Below are 18,948 nucleotides of genomic sequence, written 5' to 3'. Positions count from 1 at the left end.
TCTATTTTATTTTATATTTCTCCATGCTGTCTTATTTCCAGAGCCTCATCTCTTCACCTATGGCTACTGATCAGAAACGAGGGCTCCTGATTGTATTCGAAGGTATTTGATTTAGCTTAATTTTAAAGAAATATCAATATTTTAATATTTTAACAGGGCTCGATCGGTCCGGCAAGTCGACACAAGCCAAGCGACTCGTTGAGTCCATCAACAAAAAATCCACAGAATCCGGAGATGCTTCATCTTCCCCATCAGCCGTTCTTCAAGCTTTTCCAGGTTTAACTAGAGAATTAAAAAATATTTTTTTATTTTCAAAAATTCAGATCGTTCCTCTTCAATTGGAAAGCTAATTGATCAATATCTCAGAAAAGAAATTGATATGGATGAGCACGCACTTCATTTACTCTTCTCTGCTGATCGATTTTCAAAGGTTTCAGATAGAAGATTGAATATAAATTAAAATAAAAAATAATTTCAGAATCAAATGATCCGTGACAACATTGCTAAAGGAATCGATGTGATCTGCGATCGGTATTGCTATAGCGGAGTTGCATATTCATTGGCTAAAGGTAATATTTTTCAAAAATTCGATAAATTATATAGATTTTAGTTTCTAAAAGAGAAAGTAGTATAAAAGTTAAATTATGAACGGGATTTTATAGTCCAAAAAGACCGAATATCATAATAAAACACTAAAAACTTTTTTTAAAAAAATTTTCTGTCAATTTACGAACAATTTTAGCATTTAAAAAAAATTAGTTCAATTTTTCATACCTATTTTAACACCTAAAATATTTTTTTAAAAATTTGAAATTAAAAATTTGAAACATAATTGTAGAGTTTGCAGAAATAAAAAATAGAAGAAACCCATGTTTTGGTCGGCTTTCAAAGTTGGAGAACTGAGTTATAGCCACGTTTGATTGTTAATGTAAAAAAACTTCCTAAAAATGTTTTGAAACGTTTTAATATTATATTCGGTCATTTTCTAAGTAGGAGTTCTCTAAAGTGGGAATTTTTAATTCAACCCTCTGCATTACCTAAATACCTCTAAAAGGTGTTGAAAACCCCTCCAATTCATCTCCTGGTGCCCTTATTTGACCCTATAATTATTGTTGTCACTTCCGTTAGCTCCTCTCCGTTCCGTTTGCTTGTCGATAATTGTCTTGAGATGCTGCTGCTGCTGCCGTTCAAAAGAGAGTACCTGTGGTAACAGGTGCGCGACAAGCTAATGAATAGAGAGGAAGTGCGCCTTTCCTGAGATGGAAAGAAACGGTTCACGCATCCGAAGTCATTCAAATTTTGAGTCGGAGATATCTGAAAGTTTAAAAGTTTGCAACGAATATTTGAACTAGAAAACTCATTAGTGAAGGGATGTAGAGTAATAACTAGTGAAGATCGACTACAAAAGTCCCTCTTGAATCTTTCTAACCTAAGAGACAAAAAGAGACATTCTGGAGACGTACCAAACAAAAAAAGATGATGATGATGATGGGCAGGAAGTTGTTATGGAAGAATAGAAGAAGCAGAATAAGTAGAAGAAGAAGACTGACAAAAAACGGAGAAAGAGAAGGAAGCTAACTATTTTGGAGATGATGGCAAGGAAACGGAAACGGACAGAGGCTCCATTGAGTGATTACTTGAGAGAGAGCCAGATTTGGCAACATCCGGTTTATGTAGGTCCATGAGGAATAAGAGTACATTCTGATATTCGAAAAACTTAAACTGAATCCCTAGTAATTCAATCATCATTGTAGATTTATCAGGGTGTTCACCCATCCATCATTTTGGCGCGTTTTGTTTGCTATTGTTTGCCAAACCAATAGACACCTTCACCAATAGATGATAACCTGTCGGCTCAATGCGGCTCCCCACATAGTAATCAAAACATTTGCTCGCGCACTTACTAGAGAATAGCGAGACCTATGAAGATTATCTCGGAAAGGACACCGACAAGGTGATTAGAGGACAGCGCCACGTGTCGTTACTCAAGTACCTAATTGGTGTCAATATGAAGTATTAATAAGTAGTTTAACAAAGACTTCTTGACTTATTTTAGCTTTTGGGTTCACATCAAAGACGTTGATATAACCAAGAGCCACCTGAAGTTTTCTACACTGATTTTATAGTCGCGAAAGCTGACCCTATGCTTCCACCGGTAAAACATATGTTCATCTCTTAATTCATCACTAATTGGAATAATCTCAGGTTACCTGAACCGTCTCCTTAATCCCTACCAGGCAGACAATCGGTACTCATAACTGACTAATGTATCATTGTGTATGTGGTGCTCCTTCTCCATCGCAGACCGATTATGATGACGTTTCGGGGGTGAACGAACAACATATTAGGATGTCCGGTGTGTGCTAGGGCAATACTTCTCAGATGCTGCCGCTCGCGCAATACGGCGGCTAATTAAACTTGTTGCAAAAGGGCCCAGCCGGCTGTCGTTTGCTCCAGGTAGTGAAGATTTATGAGTCTCTATGTTTTGGAAGAATGAGAAGAAAGAGATACTAATAATAATAATTGCCTTCCGGCAGGCGGCATCGGCTTGTTTGCTTCTCCTTAAATGTCTCATATTGGTCCTCTGGAAGAGAATAAATGATATCCTGGATATTGCTTCCTATTAATGGATTCCCGATACTCAATGATATAAGAAGATTCAAACTTCGTTTATTAGGGTTTCAGTAGATCCCCTGTGAGTCTTCTTAAAAAACTGACTTCAGAAAACTCCCCTATTATTTCTAGAAGGCAGTGTTCCCAACACACCTCCCGGGACTTATTGACACCTCGATGACTGTGATGATCCACTTAAAAGAGCCCTATTATGACAGTATGTTATTCATCATGTCTTCGTCTCCAACCAACAGACGTACAAATACGCATGTGCATACTTGGAGCAAACATGTCGTCTCTCCGAATCTTCTCACAATAATGCCACTGTGTTGCTCCCCAAAGGAGGCACACTTGCTTTTTAGATTGAATGTTTACCTTGGCCTATTCCTTCTTCTTTGCAGTCCATGAAAGGACAGGAAACGGAGAAGAGAGGAAAAGTTGGATGATTTGTATTGGTGTGCACTTAGATACCTCCGTTCCATCTATTCGAATTGCTCGGTATTCGAATTGAACAAAGTTAGTGAATCCCTTCAGTAAAACATTACACTAATGCATACTTCCTTCTGTCCCCTAAAATATATTTTATCAGCACTTCACCTGTCGATCAGACAGACGAGTTCAAATGATATGAAGAATGAAGACTGGAAATATTTTGAGTCATGAAATGTCTAGAAACGGAACTCCCTTTACAAGCTTAACCATGGAATGCATTTTTCTATTAATGTCAAAAGTTGTTCCCTGAAAAAAAATCATCAGAATAATTTTTGTGATGGTTTGTCGAGTTCTTGTGTTTCCTTCCGGCTCAAACAGAACTTTCGATTTTTTTTAAATGACAAATTGATAAGAATTCAAAAGTTCACAAAAACCAATAGAGCGAAAGGAACTGATGCACCACGCATCAACTATACAGGAAGTTCAAACTTTACGGAAACTGTAGCAGCCTTGATGTTTTTGAATTTAGCAGGCTAAAAATAAAGTGTCGTATTAAATACTTTCTAATTGTAAGACAAAAATTGTTTCTTAAAATAATATTTCTGAAGAATAAGTGTTTCAATTTTTTATTTTTCCAGGTCTTCCCGAGCAATGGGTCCGCTCTTCCGACGTTGGACTTCCAAAACCCGACGCAGTTCTCTTTTTTGACGTTTCCCCGGAAGTTGCAGCTCAACGTGGTGGATTCGGAGAGGAACGCCTCGAGACAGCAACAATTCAACAGAAGGTTGCTGCTGTGATGCCGACTCTTCGGGATGATGCCTACTGGAAAACCGTGAATGCTGATGGGGATTTGGATTCTGTTGAAAAAAATGTTTTTCGGATTTACGAGAATCTCGATAGAGAGAAACCATTCGAGTCGCTGGAGAAAATCTGAAATCTGAAAATAAACTGAATCCCAAACCCTCTCATAATCTGAAAAATCTACAAACTCTTTCACTTTTTCAAACCATAATTGATCTATTTCGCAATATCTTACATTCCATTTCATGTATTTGAAGAATAATTTATTCATTCATTAATTTATTTATTTTATTAATATCCTTGGCACAAAATAAAGAACATCTTGTTTATTTCAAAGAGAGCACTGGTACGGTATGTACATTTAAAGGAACATCTAAAAGAAGGGGAAAATCCCGTCAACAATCGATTGGTTTGAAGAAATGAGAGAAATGAAATGTGTTTCGAATTTTCAATGAAGACAGAAAAATAGAATGTAAGCATTAAATATATTATCCAGGCGCGAAATTTTTCGGTTTTCGCTTTAAAAATACGGTTTCCGGCCTCGGAACGACAGATTTTCGATATTTAAAGAGTACTGTAATTCAGAATTCTCATATTTTTCCGATTGAAAATTGTGATTGAAAAATAAAATATATTTTTAAAAATCAATTAAAATTCCACAGAAAAGTTTTAACTTACAGTAATCTTTAAAGGCGCACACCTTTTAATTCAATAAAACTTTGCCGTGTCGAGACCGTGTACCGTATTTTTGGCGCAAAATTTCGCGCCTGGGACAAACAAAACAAAAAAGTTTAGTTGAAAGAATCGCAGGAGGAAGATCGGGGAAGAGGGAACGGTTTTGTTTTGGAAAATTCTAGAAAAAAAATAAATGGTTTCTAGAGGGGACATGTGATTATTTTTGGAAATCTGAAAATGTTACGGCTAATCAATATTTTCCGCTTTCCTAATATTCCCATTAGGAATATCAAATTTAAATCTATCAGATTCCAAAAAATATTCAAAAAAGAAAAATTAGAACAATTTAGACTAGACAATCTTCATAAATGCGGCCGTGAGGTGCGGAATATCTGGAAGAAGCTCAGCGGCCTGTTCGTGCTTTTTGAGATGTCTGTCGAGATTTGTCTGCTGACCGAAGCAGCGCTCACACTTTTGGCACCGGAACGGACGTTCCTGGAAGATGAAGAAGAGGATGATGGACGGTAGTAGTAGTAGTGGAGGTTGAGGTTGAATTGTGCAGACTTCGTTGACGATGATGATTGTGGGGTGTCAGCGAGGTGTTCGGCTACAAACACGAACAGATGGAAAGAATGGGGGACTAGAGAGAGTTGGAGAAAGTACATGGGGAAGTTGCGGGGGGTTACTGTAGCAATGGGAAACTGTTAGAGATGGCTTACCTTATTATGAATGTTTCTAACGTGGCGTTGCAAATTGGAGGAGATTGAGAAGCTTCGCTCGCAATATTGACACTGTAAAATATTTTAGAATTACTGTTATGATTCACACACTAACAATTTGACTGATAAAAAATAATTTTTTTAAGAGCTCAAGCGTCTTAAACGCGAAGACAAGTGCGCACTGCTACTTTCAAAACCAAAATGCTTACCTTATAAGGCTGCTCTCCTGTATGTGTCCTTAAATGTCTTGTCAAATTCGCTGATCTTGGGAACACTTTCTGACAGAACTTGCACGTGTACCTATCCTTTCCACTTCCACTGCTCGAGCTTGGTGATGATGATGCTTTTGCTCCGCTCATTGCTCTTAGAAATGAGTGAGGCGATGGAACTGCTGGATTATAATTAAGCGAGCGCTGAAGCATGCCAAGGAACGTCGAATTCAAAGCCTGAGCACCGAGTTGTGGAGCAGCGAGTATGTCGGAAATTGTGTGAGATGTCGGACGCTTTTTCGTTGACGTTGTTGTGGACGACTCATCTAGAACTCCAGCTTCTGAGTCATCATCATCATCATTCCCAGAGTCTCCGATGCTGTCACGATCCTCTCCATCGTCGGACTTTGATGTAGTTTCCATTTCAGACGTCGAAGGAGGTTTTGGTGTAGCTGTTAGGTCGACTGGTTCAGTTGTAGTTGGTGAAGATTCACTGGCATGTCCACTGGAATAAATTGATTTTTTTTTGTGTTTTCTATACAATATATTAGCTTCTCACTAGTACTAAAGAGTGAATAGAATAAATCAATTATTGATAAGAGTAAGAGAACTACTCCACTTTTTTTTTGATTCACCATATAAATCATTCACAAACCTGGAACACTCGGCATCTGGAGATGCACACGTCGTCTGCTGCATCAGTTTGTACGCTTCTGGATTGGCGGCAAGAAAAGCAAGCGGGAAATGTGGTGCCTGAAAATGAGTGCATGTTCATTAGCCGCTTGAGGAAGAGAAGGAAAGAGGATTAAGCCCCCGAGATGCGGGAAATGAAGGTATCATATTGAACGGAAGAGATGGAGAGGTTGGGAGGAGGCTTAAGGTAGGTTAATTAAGGTACGATGATTGTTGTCCATGGATACTCTCAAGAGTGTTGTATAGTCAAGGGGGTGAGGGAAAATTACCTTATTTCCTCTATTGCAGCCCACTATTTCACTTTGAAATGCTATATCTCGGTTCATTATGACGATTTGATTATTTTATCAACTACAAAACTATAGAGAAAGAAATAATAAAAAATTGGCCAATTGATCATTTTCATGTAGGACAAACGGAAACTGAAATATAAAGCGTCAAAGTTGAATAATGGGATGCAATAGTAATAGGGGAGACGGTATCTATAGTTGAGTTTTCAAAATAATAACTAACCTGTGTTGCCATTTGAAGTATATGTGGCCAATATGGCACGGAACCTAATCCACCTGCTCCGCTCAATCCGGCAAGTTGCGCCATCAATGGTTTGTAGAGTGCAGTCATCTCGCAAACTGGTCGATGCTTCGTTAGTGCCGCTTGTGATGGCATCTGACTTTGACACGTTGGGCACGTCCAACCGTCCTGGAATATTTATTCACTAATGAATAAGACGGAGATTGATAACACACTGGTAAAGGTGGGAAGCGCACGTCACAAGAATGAGCCCTGTGACACACCCCAAAGGGAAGATGCACGAGGGATGGGCGGCGCGCGTGTCTTATTGGTTGAGAAGAAAGAGGGCGGAGCATCATGGCTCCTTGCACTTTTCTCACGGGGTAAACAATTAAGGAAGGGACCACCTCAGGTGGGGGCACATCATTGAAATCGTTTCCGTTTTTATTAGTACAGAGGACAATAACCTTCTTGACCACGCCTCGAGTTTTCCCCCCTGTTGTGAGATTATGGGGTTTATTCAGTTTTATATCCTCTCTTTAAGGACTCTTAGCCCAGGAGCATTGCACGATAGATTATTACAGTGCTCAGTTTATTCTTAGAAACTCTAAATTAATAACTCACTGAATGAACTCTCCGGTGCCTGCACAGATTTGAGAATTGTGTGTAGGACTTTGGACACAAATGACACCGAAACGGCTTTAAGGAGCAATGAATATGAGAGTGTTGTTTGAGACCGCTGAAAAAAATTGATTGATAACACGTGATAGTGAATGTGAATGACTGTTAAGTTTTGATTCGGAGAAGTTATATAGCAGTACACCCTCTATTAGTATTGTACCCAATTGTCCATGTTTCATATCTGATTATATTAGTGAAAATAAATCAGCACAATCAGCAGGTATTTTGTCCAGCGAACCTGCCTAAGTGCCTTCAGGGTTCCCTGTGCCTGCCTTCTGCCAACATGCGAGCCAACTATCAAAGTACATGTGAACGTTTTCTAAATATTGTTTTTTTTAACTTCTAACAAATAGAAATGCATGAGTTTATATTGCGCAAATACAGTATAAATAAAACGAAAGGCAGGTAGGCAGGCAGGCAGATAGCCATTATATAAGTCCAGTCCTGTGAAGATGCTCCATCTATTCTAGCCCAAGATAAATAAATAATAAATAAAAACTTCAATTGTAATGCACTGAACTTTCAACTCCGCTCAAGTTTTGGTCGTTACTTATCTTAAAATTTTCTTGTTGGCTGTAAGAATCCTAATTAACTTTGCCCGGTTTCCATACATCTCTATTATAAAAACCAAAATTCTATAAAAGGACTCTGTAAACGGGTTCTCATATCTTAGGAAATGCAAGACAAAGAAAATATATATTATGAAGAAGCCACTTCTCCAGAATATCTTCATTTCCTCCCTGGATCCAATTTCCTGAGTCTCTGGAGCACTGGTTTCAAGCATTCTACCTGAGCATAGAAGAGCTTCTCCTTCCACTTCTTCAAGAGGAAGGCGGGAAAATGATGAGCAAATAGAGGGCTCCGTGTCTCTATGCCACAAATGATCCTCCCTCTAATGGAATAGAGAAGGGTGACTACGGTATGAAAACATACAAACAGAGACGCATAAATAGACAAAACACTTTCAAACACCTGCTAAAATACAACAGTTGAGAGAGTGCATTAGCATGATATACCTTGCCAATAACTTTTCCGACTTTTTTTTTCAACGAACTCACCTTGCACTTGAAAAACTCTTTGGACAAACTCCACACTTGTGTGATCCGTCGGGAGGCGTTTGACCAGGTACAAGTTCGCCGTGTTCTCGAATATACTCCTCGAAACCGTTTAGATTGCTGTCTTCACTGCTGCTCTTTGTGCAGCTTTGAGTACTGTCCGGCCTGAAAATGGTTGATTTTCGAAAGGTTAAAAAACAGTGCCTCAAAAAATATAATACGTTTTTAATACTATCATATAGCAAAACCGTATAACACAATTAGTTTGGCTACTCGCTTTTTAAGTTAGGCAGTTTTGGAATCTTGGATGTTATTGGCTTTATCAAAAAATGTAAACACGCATGAAGTTATGTTTTTTTGAATATTCCGTAGTTTCAATTTTTGTTCTTAAAATTTACAGAACTCTTTTTTAATGTGGTGAATAATGAAAGTTCATGACTAAAATAAAAATATGTTTTCATTTTAATTTTTAGCTTTTTCATAAACTTGATAGTTGAATTTTGTGTTATTCTTTCTAGTGTAAAGTGCAATGTCTAGATAGTTTGATACGAATAACGATTTAGAAAAATCTATTAAATATTAAAATTAACCCAAACTTTTCAAATCTAATCGGGCAAGTTCAAGGTCTAACGTAAAAATTGAAACCTAAACTTTTGGGATACCAAGGAATCATCGTCTAAAAATTTAAGAAACATAGAAAAGATGGTAATAACACAAATTAAGTTAGCGATATAAAGATTTCGGAAAAAAAGATAAAAATTTATATTTTCCGCAAAAAAAACGATTGATTCTCAAAAAAGATGCAAAATCTAGATCCGCTTCCTTCCCCCGATGCACACCCCTCAAAATAAATCAACGATTTCCTTTGAGGGGCTCAAATACCCAAAAAAGGGCTCCTCCGGAAACCGACACGAATTTGTCATCCAGAAGCGGTAGAATCTATATGTAAATGAACGGGACACAAAAAAAGCGGGCGGGCTTCACTTGGAGATGCTGAAGGATGTGCTCTTATCGGAAATCCGTTACTTTCACCGCGCCAGTGAAAACTATCGAGAAAACGACGGGAGTTAGAAAGTAGGACGATGAGAAGAAAATGACAGAAGATTTTCATGAAGATTCACATCTTTCTTCCGTTACTTTTCCGTTAGAAATCGAGATTTATTTTCGAATATTCGCCTGTGTAAGACCGACAAAACCGGTTTGAAATTTTTTAACGCTGATCTCAACAACTCAAAAATTAAAGGTATACTCAATCTGCTTTTTAGAAATTGTTTTATGTGTAATTCAAACATCCTTCTATGTATAGCAACACAGAACTTCAAATCATAGAAAAAATTCCGGAAAATTACAGTTTTTGCAACTTGTTCAGTTATCGTTCCAATTTCAAAGGTGAGAAAAATCATACCTTTTTAGCATGCTCTTTTTCTTGTTTCTTTCAAGGGTCATACTCACCGATCTTCATCTTTTAACAAAATTAAATTCTCAAGATCATCCTGATCCTCCTCATCACACTCCTCTTCGGACAGTCTTTGTAGAAGAAGACGCTCTCCAATATTGATAATCTTACTGGTTTGTAGAAAAGTCTGAAATTTTTCTTATAGTTAGATAACTTCCTCATTAAATTTATCTAATAATCACCTTTCTATCCTCCTGCCTCATACAAATATTGGCATCTTCTCCGTCATCAGCTTCCTTAATCAGGTTCAAGATGAGAAGAGCATTCGAATCATTCGGTGTAGCCTAAAATAATAATATTTATAAAATTAATGTAAGTGATTGTTTTTAGTACTTTTTCTAAATGATGAGTGTAGAATCTAGGATCTACATAAATCGTAGTAAAAAAATGTATGCCTGCCTGAAAGGTGACCTTCGACGGCCTCGTGATAACATGGATTAAAGAAACGATTGGCACGCTGGGTAGGTTTCTCTATGACCGCTTGTAAGACAACGGTGATGTCTCTTCGGACTTAATTTTACAAAAAATGGACACGAATAGTTATAAAAAATTAAAGTTTCAAGAATCCCTGTATTTGGCGATGCGTTCTTCAAAACTGCATATCCAAATTTTAAGTTTTCACTTCATTTGATATATTGCGGACTGGAAAAAGATGACGTCACGCGCGTCACACCGTGTGACACCAGTTACAAGACTGCATTATTTTTCCTGCAATCTCTGTATATTTTCCCACAGATCTTCGCAGAAACAGTTTAGTACCTCAACAAGGGTTTTGTTGGGCGTACTGGGTTTCCTCCCTCAATTATTTCACAAATCGCACACATTCTAAACTCATTCTCGAAAAAATCTTATTTCATTTCGGCCAACTCACCACTCTCTGTGCTCCGTGAGCTTCAGCCCAAAAACCCATCAATATCTAATAAGAAGAAGCAGGAGCTGTCGCTCTCTCTATCGCTTCTGGAATCTAATTTTCCCACTGTGAGAGCAGGTGGTTTGCCTTCACCAAGCAACCATAAGCAATCAGTGGCTCTCTCGCAAAAGATGATGAACTTTTTCTTCAGTGGCTTCTGATTCTGAGTGACTGCCGCTTGATGTGGTGTGCGTGCGTGATAAGCCAATCAGTGTGAGAGACCCGTCGCCGGCTCTAGATGATAAACAACTGGGGGAAATACACTAATTCAATGATGGAATTGTGACGAAGTTGGATAACGACGACAGCTACAGTAGGAAATTGACGGCTTGATCAACGGATTCAATCCCTCTCCTTTATTGATAGAGCTCCTCAAATTCTTCTTCCTATGGAAACCTAGCAATTATCCATTTTCCCATCAGCGACTGTATTCATCAATTACAGTCGATCATCGAGTCTCTTTTCCCATCTCGGATCCCCCATCCACCAAGGCACCAGGTGTTCCGATTTGTAAATCCTAATGTAATGGTTACTAGTGTGCCCCCAAGGTTAACAAAGTGGTAATGGACGGGGGGAGCGGGAAAGGTGGAAAGACAGGTGTAAGGAATTTTTGAGGAGAAGAAGCAGGGAGGAACACATGGCGCCAAACATTTCAGGGTCCCGATAATTGCGGTTTTGGGTTCTGGGAAGAATTTGTAATTCGAACGTTGAATCATTAGGAAAGGATTTGAAAATGTTGGCGAAGGTACTGTAGATTAGGTAGATTAGGCACCAAGGTATCAATTTAAAATGCTTGTAAAAATATTTTAAAAAAAGTTTTGTTAATTTAAAAAAGTCATTATTTTATCAATTACAACCTAAAATTACTGTTATCATATAACTACTAACTAACAAAATATGAGTGTAACATCTGAAAGCTTATTTCATAGGTTACTCAAGCTATAAGATATTTCAGTTCAAGCGACCTGTATTTTTTCCGGTGGAGTTTTTTAGACGCCCGGGAATAAGCTTATACTTCTTTTTCTAGCGGACACCTCTAAGACAATGTCTACGGCGTAAAAATTGTACACCAAAAGCTCACCTTATCAATCACACCGATGGTCCTTCCGAGTGCAATTTGAGTTACTGCAATGAGCACATTTCCATGTAGCTCATCCTCCTTTACCTCAACACTCGTGAGGAAGTCTGTGTCGATGCTCATCCTGAAAACTTAGGAAACTGTACGTGGGAAGAAACAAGAACTGTACAAATTACAAGAACAGTTTTGGGGCGAAAGATGAGTAATACATCTTGTGAACGAGAACAATGCAACGAAAAAGTTGGATATGGCTGTTCAAGGCTGGCTTTGTCATTGAGAACGAACAGGGAGGAGGAATGGTACGGTAGATGTACGAATTTGGGATAGGAGTTAGGAGTAAGCTGAGAGATATTGGAGGGAGGTGTAGTTTGGGAAGAGATTATTATTTTATTGAATTTTTTAGTAGATGGTGAAAAAGTTTACAAGCCCAATTCATTTGGTAGATGAACTGTAGGAAATTCGTTTGAGATTTTTCATGACAAATTTGCTAGTCAGTTTTAAAATCAAGAAATTCTTAATTTAGAGATTATTTTTTGAGGGTTCTACACCACCACAATGTAGGATACAATTTTATTGAAAAATTGACATATGAGAAGATTGCTCTTCAAAATTTGACATTCTATATTTGATCCAAAAACTCGAATGTCTCTCCAGAAGTCATATATAGTAAAAACGTCAAGATACTTTAAGGATACTTCAACTAACCAGAAAAAAAAGAAAGGAAGATGGAAAGAGGCGCCTTCCATTTGTGGATGCGAGAGGAGCGAGAGCCTCTCCTGTCTCAAAAAGTGGGCGGGTGGAAGAGATGGAAGACGACACGCCCATCAGCCAATCGGTAGAGTGACAGGATGCTTCAGGTGAGGAGCATCTTCACTTGAAAAGTTGCAAGTTTCGAAAACCCCACGTTACTAAAGACTATTTTAATATAGAAAATTCTTAAAGTAGAATAGCAATTTTTATTTACTTTCTAACATATGTACTTCGATACTTAGAAAAATAAACAAAAGTGAAAATATCTACACCTACTAAATTAGAATCTATTGAGCATTTCTAGTAGAAGCCAAGCCGTTTATTTGTCGGCTGAATGTCTGTAATAAGTTTCCTGATATCATGAGGTGAAAGCAGAAGACAAACGTTTTTTCCAGGAGTAGGCTATCGCGAGACTCCATCGAGGTCGGCTGCGAGTTTACCGAACTGCTCAATAATCAAAGACCAACTTAAAAACTATAACAACTATTGACTTAGTTTGAATTTTTGGAAGTAAATTGCTGGACGGAAAATACAACAGGGTGTAGCAGTTTGCCGCAGCTTTGAAATTATACATTTGAGGACAGTCTAGAACCATCCAAAAAATCAGTGACCCCAGAGTTTCCAGTAAAAGCGAGCAAATGGGAGCTATTTTAAAGTAGAGGTGTGCCCCTCCACCAATTGTGGTCTTCTTCTGACGGATGTGCTGCGCTTTTCTTCTTCATGGTCCTCATCTTTTTGGAAGAAGGGACGGGACAAAATTGCCGCTTCTTTTCTTCTATTCTTTCCGTTTTTCTTCTCCTCATAGCTCCAGGTGAGCGCACCGAGAAGAGCTTTTATATAGGAGTAATAAAAGGTGGGCTCGTCCATTCTACAGAAAAATAGAAGAATGGAAAAGTTGTGAGGAAAATGGAAAAAAAGTTAGAGACATTCAAGTGATACAGTATTAAAAGTGTCATAAGTGTAGAAAGAAAACGGTCACATTTTGAAATGAAGAATTGTTGAACAAGAGTAAAATATTTCGAAAACCTTGAAAATTTAAAGTTATGGTGCTCATCACTTGACACATGATGTGCCATTAGAACTGATAATAATGATATGATAACAAAAAATGGAACTTTTTTTCTGAATCGGAGGCAAAAAAAACCTCGCGTAAGTGACAATTTCCCATCGAATGAGTGTTATCAGATAGTTTGGAAATTTTGTGAAGACGATTTTTCCAGAGAATTTTCCAAAAGGTAGGCTGCCTACTGTCTATTCTTTTGAATTTTAACGTGAAGTTCGGTGCTTGAAGTTCACAAAGTTACGCTTACCGTATTTTCCTTATTAGACGTGCACCCCCATCACCATATTTTGGCGGTTATTTTTTTAACTACTAAAATATAGTAATTTTGCATGTTTTTTGTTAGTTGACAATTTTTAAAGAAAACCAAAGACAACAGAGCTATTTGAAGTGGAAATAGATCTATATATTTGGTGGTATGCACACGCGAAGGCGGCATTTTTAAGCCTATTAATAGTAAAATCTAGAGGGTAGCAAAAAGGTAGGATGACGCATCAGATGACATTATTTACTGCCATCTACCCAAACCTAAAAGTCTCGAAGTCACTTTCACACTTGAAAGCATTTAGACGTCCATTTTACGGAGATTTTAAAGAGGCACCCAGTCGCTGCTCCGGAAGAAGAGGAAGAAGCAAAAGAGAGGCGTGGTTGCGAACCGATGGGAAAGGTAATGATGAGCTCAGTTGAGCATGAATATGAAGGAAAACGATGTAGAAAAAAGAAGAAGAAGAAGAAGCTGTGCTTTTCCCATGTGTGTCTGTCTCTGTAGTGGCAATCTGGATGGTGTAGGCTAACACAGAGGAGGAGCAGGTTTTGCTGCTCTCAGGCACTTGGAGTGAGGAAGGTGGACACTGAATAGGGGGAGAGGAGAAAAAAGGTGGAAGAGAACAATTCATCTCCAGGTACGGAATGGATTGATGAAACTGAGACAAATAAACAATGGTTTTGTGAAAAGTTGACTTTCAGGTTCTAATATGATGGGACAGTCTGAAAATAATTTTTTTTTTCAAATAGTTACCTACCGTATTTTCCAAAAAATACCTGCACCGCCTTAGTTCTATTTTGGCAGCGTATATCTCGGTTCTTTTTGCTTTTATAAAAAAGTGCCAATTAACAAAATACGTGCTAAATATTTTTCTACATTTGCATTTTTGAAATTTTTTGATAAACGCAAGACAACCGAGATATTAGCCTTTAAAGTCAGGCAGTAGAGGCGCACGTCTAATAGAGAAAATCCAGTAGATCAAGCATAATATGTGTTGCTCATCATTTGAACAAGAATTATAGATGAACCTACAGTACCCGTAAAGTACTTGAAATCGAAGCAGATGATAGCATTTGAGATGGAATCGAGGAAAGGCTGATTGAAAAATAGAATAAAGCAGAGAGGCGGCAGCTGATTTCATTATCTCGTGAGAGAGATTTTGATAAGAGATTCTGATAAGAGATTCTGAATCCTTAATGAGCTTTTGCGTTTTCAGATGAATTCCAAGTAATATCGAAAATACGAGGTAGGAAAAATGGGTGTCTATGAAATTGAAATAAACTTAATGTGAGCAAAAAGCAAATTTAGAAGATTTTCTAGGCATAGGTATCTGAATTATACCTCTCTGCGTTTTGCCTGCCTACGTGCCTGCCTACAGTCTATTTCTTAGATTTTGTCGTAAGCGTTGATGTGTGGTTCTAAAGCTCAAAGAACATCTTTGGAGGTAGGCATGAATTTTTTGCCCAAATGAAAGTTTAAAAGAAATCAAATAAAGATAGGTAGAAATCCAGAAATTGCAAAATCAAATAAATTGTTAACAACTTTACCAATGCTATCGTTTAATTCAAAATGCCTTGTGACAATTCTGTTTTGATGGCGACGGCAGATAAATAATAGAAAAATGAATCTCGAGATGATTCTGAACATAAAATTGTAGCGATAAAGAAGGGATGGAAGAATCCCCGTTTAATTTGGAGTCAAAAATAGAGAAGAGAATATCCATGAAGTAGTTATTGACTATATATTGACTTTGCTTCCTCCTTTTTCCGAATATTTTAAACAAATGCGAAAACGCACTCAGAAGTGTTTAAGTGGGATCAAAATCAGCAGGTGTTAACGGGTTCGAATTGCGGGTTAAGAATCAAACAGCATGTTGAGGATAGGTAAATAAAGTCGAGAATTTGGTGGATTAGGTAAGTTTCAGAGAAGATTTTTTATTTGATAATCTGAATTGTCTATAAACTTTTACGAGCTTTTATATGTGGGAAAGGCTAAGTAAAAATCAAAATATAAATTTTAATACCTATCTTAAATGATTATAAGAATTAAATTTTTTTCTTGAAGTTGTTTTAAGATAATCAATCAAACTTAGGTAACAATTTTAAAATATAAAATACCCTAAAGAATGTTTCTACAAAATTATGCGCAAAAAAACCTCTAGAAAATTCTATAGCAGTCATTGACGCAGAAAACATTCATTTAAAAAAAAATCAAATACACAATGTGTTCATGATATGAATGGCACTGGGATACCTGAGGATATCAGGAGGCATCATTCTCCATCTCGACAAACACCATCCACAAAAACACACAAAAAGGTTATATCAGCGGCACCGAGAATTTTTTGACAGCTAATTGGAGACGGTCACAAATAGATCAACGCGCGATGCGAATAGATTTCTGGTTGGAAGAGAAAATAGCGAGAGTGCACAGATGCCAATGTCCTGGATGAGCCCGATGGACCGGAGCAAGAAAGCATGATGACGGTTTTTTGAGTCAATTTGATCAGGAGGAGCATCCGATTCAAAGAACATGAGAAATAATACAATGTTAATTAAGTAGTAGATATTTTCAAGGTTTTTTGAGAATCTCACAACGAAATAGTCGAAATTTGGAAAAAAATTACATCTAAATAGTATCCAAAAATCCTTCCACAAGTTATACGAAAGAGATAAGAGTTGCAGAAGGTCACGCGATTCATCTGAAAGAGATGTCTAGCTTTCACTTGTTTAGACTTATCCTAGGTTCAAGGATGTCCTTCAAATGTAGCAACTTCTAAAAGATGATAAGAAGGTGTTACCATTCGAATATCATGATTATGTTTTGGGGATGTTTATGCCAATTTTCAAACTTCGAGAGAAAGTAAAAAAAGAAACATGTTCTAGAAATTTACAAAAACGCTAACATGCCGAAAACGGAAGGAAGACCGAGAAAAGCTGAGTCATAATTATTTGATATTGAAGACACACAAATTGAGGAACGGGGAGAAAATAAGAAAGAAATGATAAAAGGGAAAAATTGAAATAAAATAATACTTCAAAAGATAGTTTAGGGGTACGCGCCTGCCTTGTGCCTACCTGCCCACATTTTTTTAAATTTTAGTTTCAAAACGAGATAATAAAATTTTCGAAAATAGATGTGCCAAATTGATTTCAAAAAAAACTACCAAAAACTAAAATGTTTTGATTAATCAAGCATGCAGAACCTTATTGTTTACACGATTTTCTAATTTACAAGCGATTTCCAAATCTAGTTATTAACCAATTAGACCGTGTAAAAGCTGGGAAGGGGTGTGCACAATTAGATCCAACGGCAGGTGCTCCTCCATCTTCTCCTACCTATATGTACTACTACCCAATCGCCTACAGTAATCTCCTCCTACACGATGTATGAGCATCTTAGGCTCGGCGCGGAGCATTTTTGAGTCATGAGTTTGTCTATATAGGTGTCCTAATGCATTTCGAGGTTGGTTGAGGATAGATGCAAGAAAATGTGTAAATACAAGAAGAAAACGGTGGTGAATAGAAGGAGGGGTTGGTATATGTGTCATTGATTTGGTGGGTTTTTTGGTGGGCATGAATAAAAAAGAATATATAGTTCAAGAAATTAGATTCTGAACCAACAATACTTTAGTTCGATTTTTTAGAAAGAAAACTTTTTTCGATTTCGGGTTTCAATGGCTCATGTTAGATAAATAGTTTTAAAGTTTGAGAACCATGAATGATCACAAATTAAATAAAAAGTGTAAGATCACAAATTGACCTAGAAGTTCCAAAAACTGAAAAAAAAATTATGATAGTGAGCATTTAAAATTATAACTGTTTAAAATAATGAGCTAGAAAATTCACTAGTTGTATGTTATTTCTATCATCTAAAAAGTTAAGTATTTCCAAATTTCTTTAAATTTACCAAAAGTTCGACTGGGTCCATTTTGAAATATTAAACTCTTAACAAGTTGTTTATAATGATTACTAAAATCAATGCAAACGTTGAGCACCGGAGTTCATACCGTAATGTGGAACATGACGGTAGGCAGGCACGTACGCCTGACGACGCCTCCCTTGTGAAGAGCTCAAAATGGCACTGATTCAAAATTTTCAGATTCTCCCCTTCAACTGTAATACTTTAAAGGAACATATTCCCCTTCTAAACGAACTTCTGAAAATCTGCTCTATTATTCAAACTCCGTAGATCATTGAAAAAAGGAAGAAGAAGAAGAAGGATGACAGGTAATCACGAATGTATTGCTCCGAGCAATCGGATTTTAGATTTTCGGACATACACACCAGCTCATCTAAATTTGATGAGGGTTAGAGGTTACTCAATCTATCCACCCCCTTACAAGGTAAGCTCTCGGAATAAGGGAACATCTGTCATCTGGTTCAGGAATAAGAGGGAAGGAAAGATAAACTCGAATATGAAGGGATCTTGTCAAACCACATTGAAATCTGCACTTTCACTCAAACATACTCATTTTCGAAGAATTCGGTGATAAACTTGATAAGATGATAAGCGAAGAGAGAAGATGTTGAGCTCTATGATTATATAGGAGTGGCTCCTAATTTGTACTCTTCTTATCACAAGATTTTGGAAATGTGAGAATCTGGTTGAGACTATAGAAACTCGATATCAATTCAATTTTAGGCGCAAAAATGTATGCCTTTTTAATGCCCACACACGAAATTATTGCCATTTTTATATAGGCATTCTTTACCAAAAACTATAAGTTATGAGCTTCAAATAGGTTTCCAAAAAATTAATTAATCACATCGGAAGCATAATTCAAAATGTGGTATTTAAAATATTAAAAATAATATGGATGCACCAAAATGTGAATATTCAATCACATGGGAATGTGTTTAAAGACAAAGAGTGATAATTGATAGGGATGAGATATGCGCGGGAAAGATAATCAGAGGGTTTGAGTCAGTTTGAGCAGCTAGATGATGAGATGGAGATTCGAAGATGCACTTTTCTTCTTTTTCACTCACAAATGACGACAATCTGTGCCTCAAAATCTAGGGTTCTGCTGCTGACGATT

At 37.3% G+C, this 18,948-nt stretch overlaps 2 protein-coding genes and 1 non-coding gene across 5 annotated transcripts; 1 reads left to right on the top strand and 2 right to left on the bottom strand.

Annotated features, from left to right (window-relative positions):
• Window positions 1-41: 41 nt before the first annotated feature.
• dtmk-1 (Thymidylate kinase) lies at window positions 42-4,174 on the top strand. The gene is made up of 5 exons (NM_063750.6): window positions 42-102; window positions 157-276; window positions 324-430; window positions 479-569; window positions 3,684-4,174. Exons 1-5 carry the CDS (start codon window positions 60-62, stop codon window positions 3,977-3,979), a joined length of 657 nt encoding a protein of 218 aa, NP_496151.1. The 5' UTR covers window positions 42-59; the 3' UTR covers window positions 3,980-4,174.
• R53.10 lies at window positions 2,964-3,069 on the bottom strand. Its single transcript, NR_051561.1, has one exon. It is a non-coding gene; the product is annotated as an Unclassified non-coding RNA R53.10 (non-coding RNA).
• egl-43 (Zinc finger protein egl-43) lies at window positions 4,146-11,956 on the bottom strand. 3 transcript variants are annotated; one of them, NM_001027117.6, is made up of 10 exons: window positions 11,836-11,956; window positions 10,027-10,128; window positions 9,841-9,971; window positions 8,392-8,553; window positions 7,277-7,391; window positions 6,656-6,841; window positions 6,105-6,202; window positions 5,450-5,954; window positions 5,241-5,312; window positions 4,146-5,128 (listed from the first exon to the last, which is right to left on the bottom strand). In NM_001027117.6, exons 1-10 carry the CDS (start codon window positions 11,953-11,955, stop codon window positions 4,988-4,990), a joined length of 1,632 nt encoding a protein of 543 aa, NP_001022288.1. In that variant the 5' UTR covers window position 11,956; the 3' UTR covers window positions 4,146-4,987. The 3 variants fall into 3 exon arrangements, 2 of the variants coding, with proteins under 2 accessions (NP_001022288.1, NP_001359539.1); NM_001373787.1 differs by lacking the exon at window positions 11,836-11,956 and having other exon boundaries at window positions 4,163-5,128; window positions 10,027-10,130; NR_002363.2 differs by having other exon boundaries at window positions 4,988-5,312; window positions 9,794-9,971; window positions 11,836-11,955.
• Between the last annotated feature and the right edge of the window lie 6,992 nt (window positions 11,957-18,948).

Source organism: Caenorhabditis elegans, chromosome II (assembly GCF_000002985.6).
Source record: "Caenorhabditis elegans chromosome II".
Taxonomy (NCBI): Eukaryota; Metazoa; Nematoda; class Chromadorea; order Rhabditida; family Rhabditidae; genus Caenorhabditis; species Caenorhabditis elegans.
This window is presented reverse-complemented; position numbering and strand designations above follow the sequence as displayed.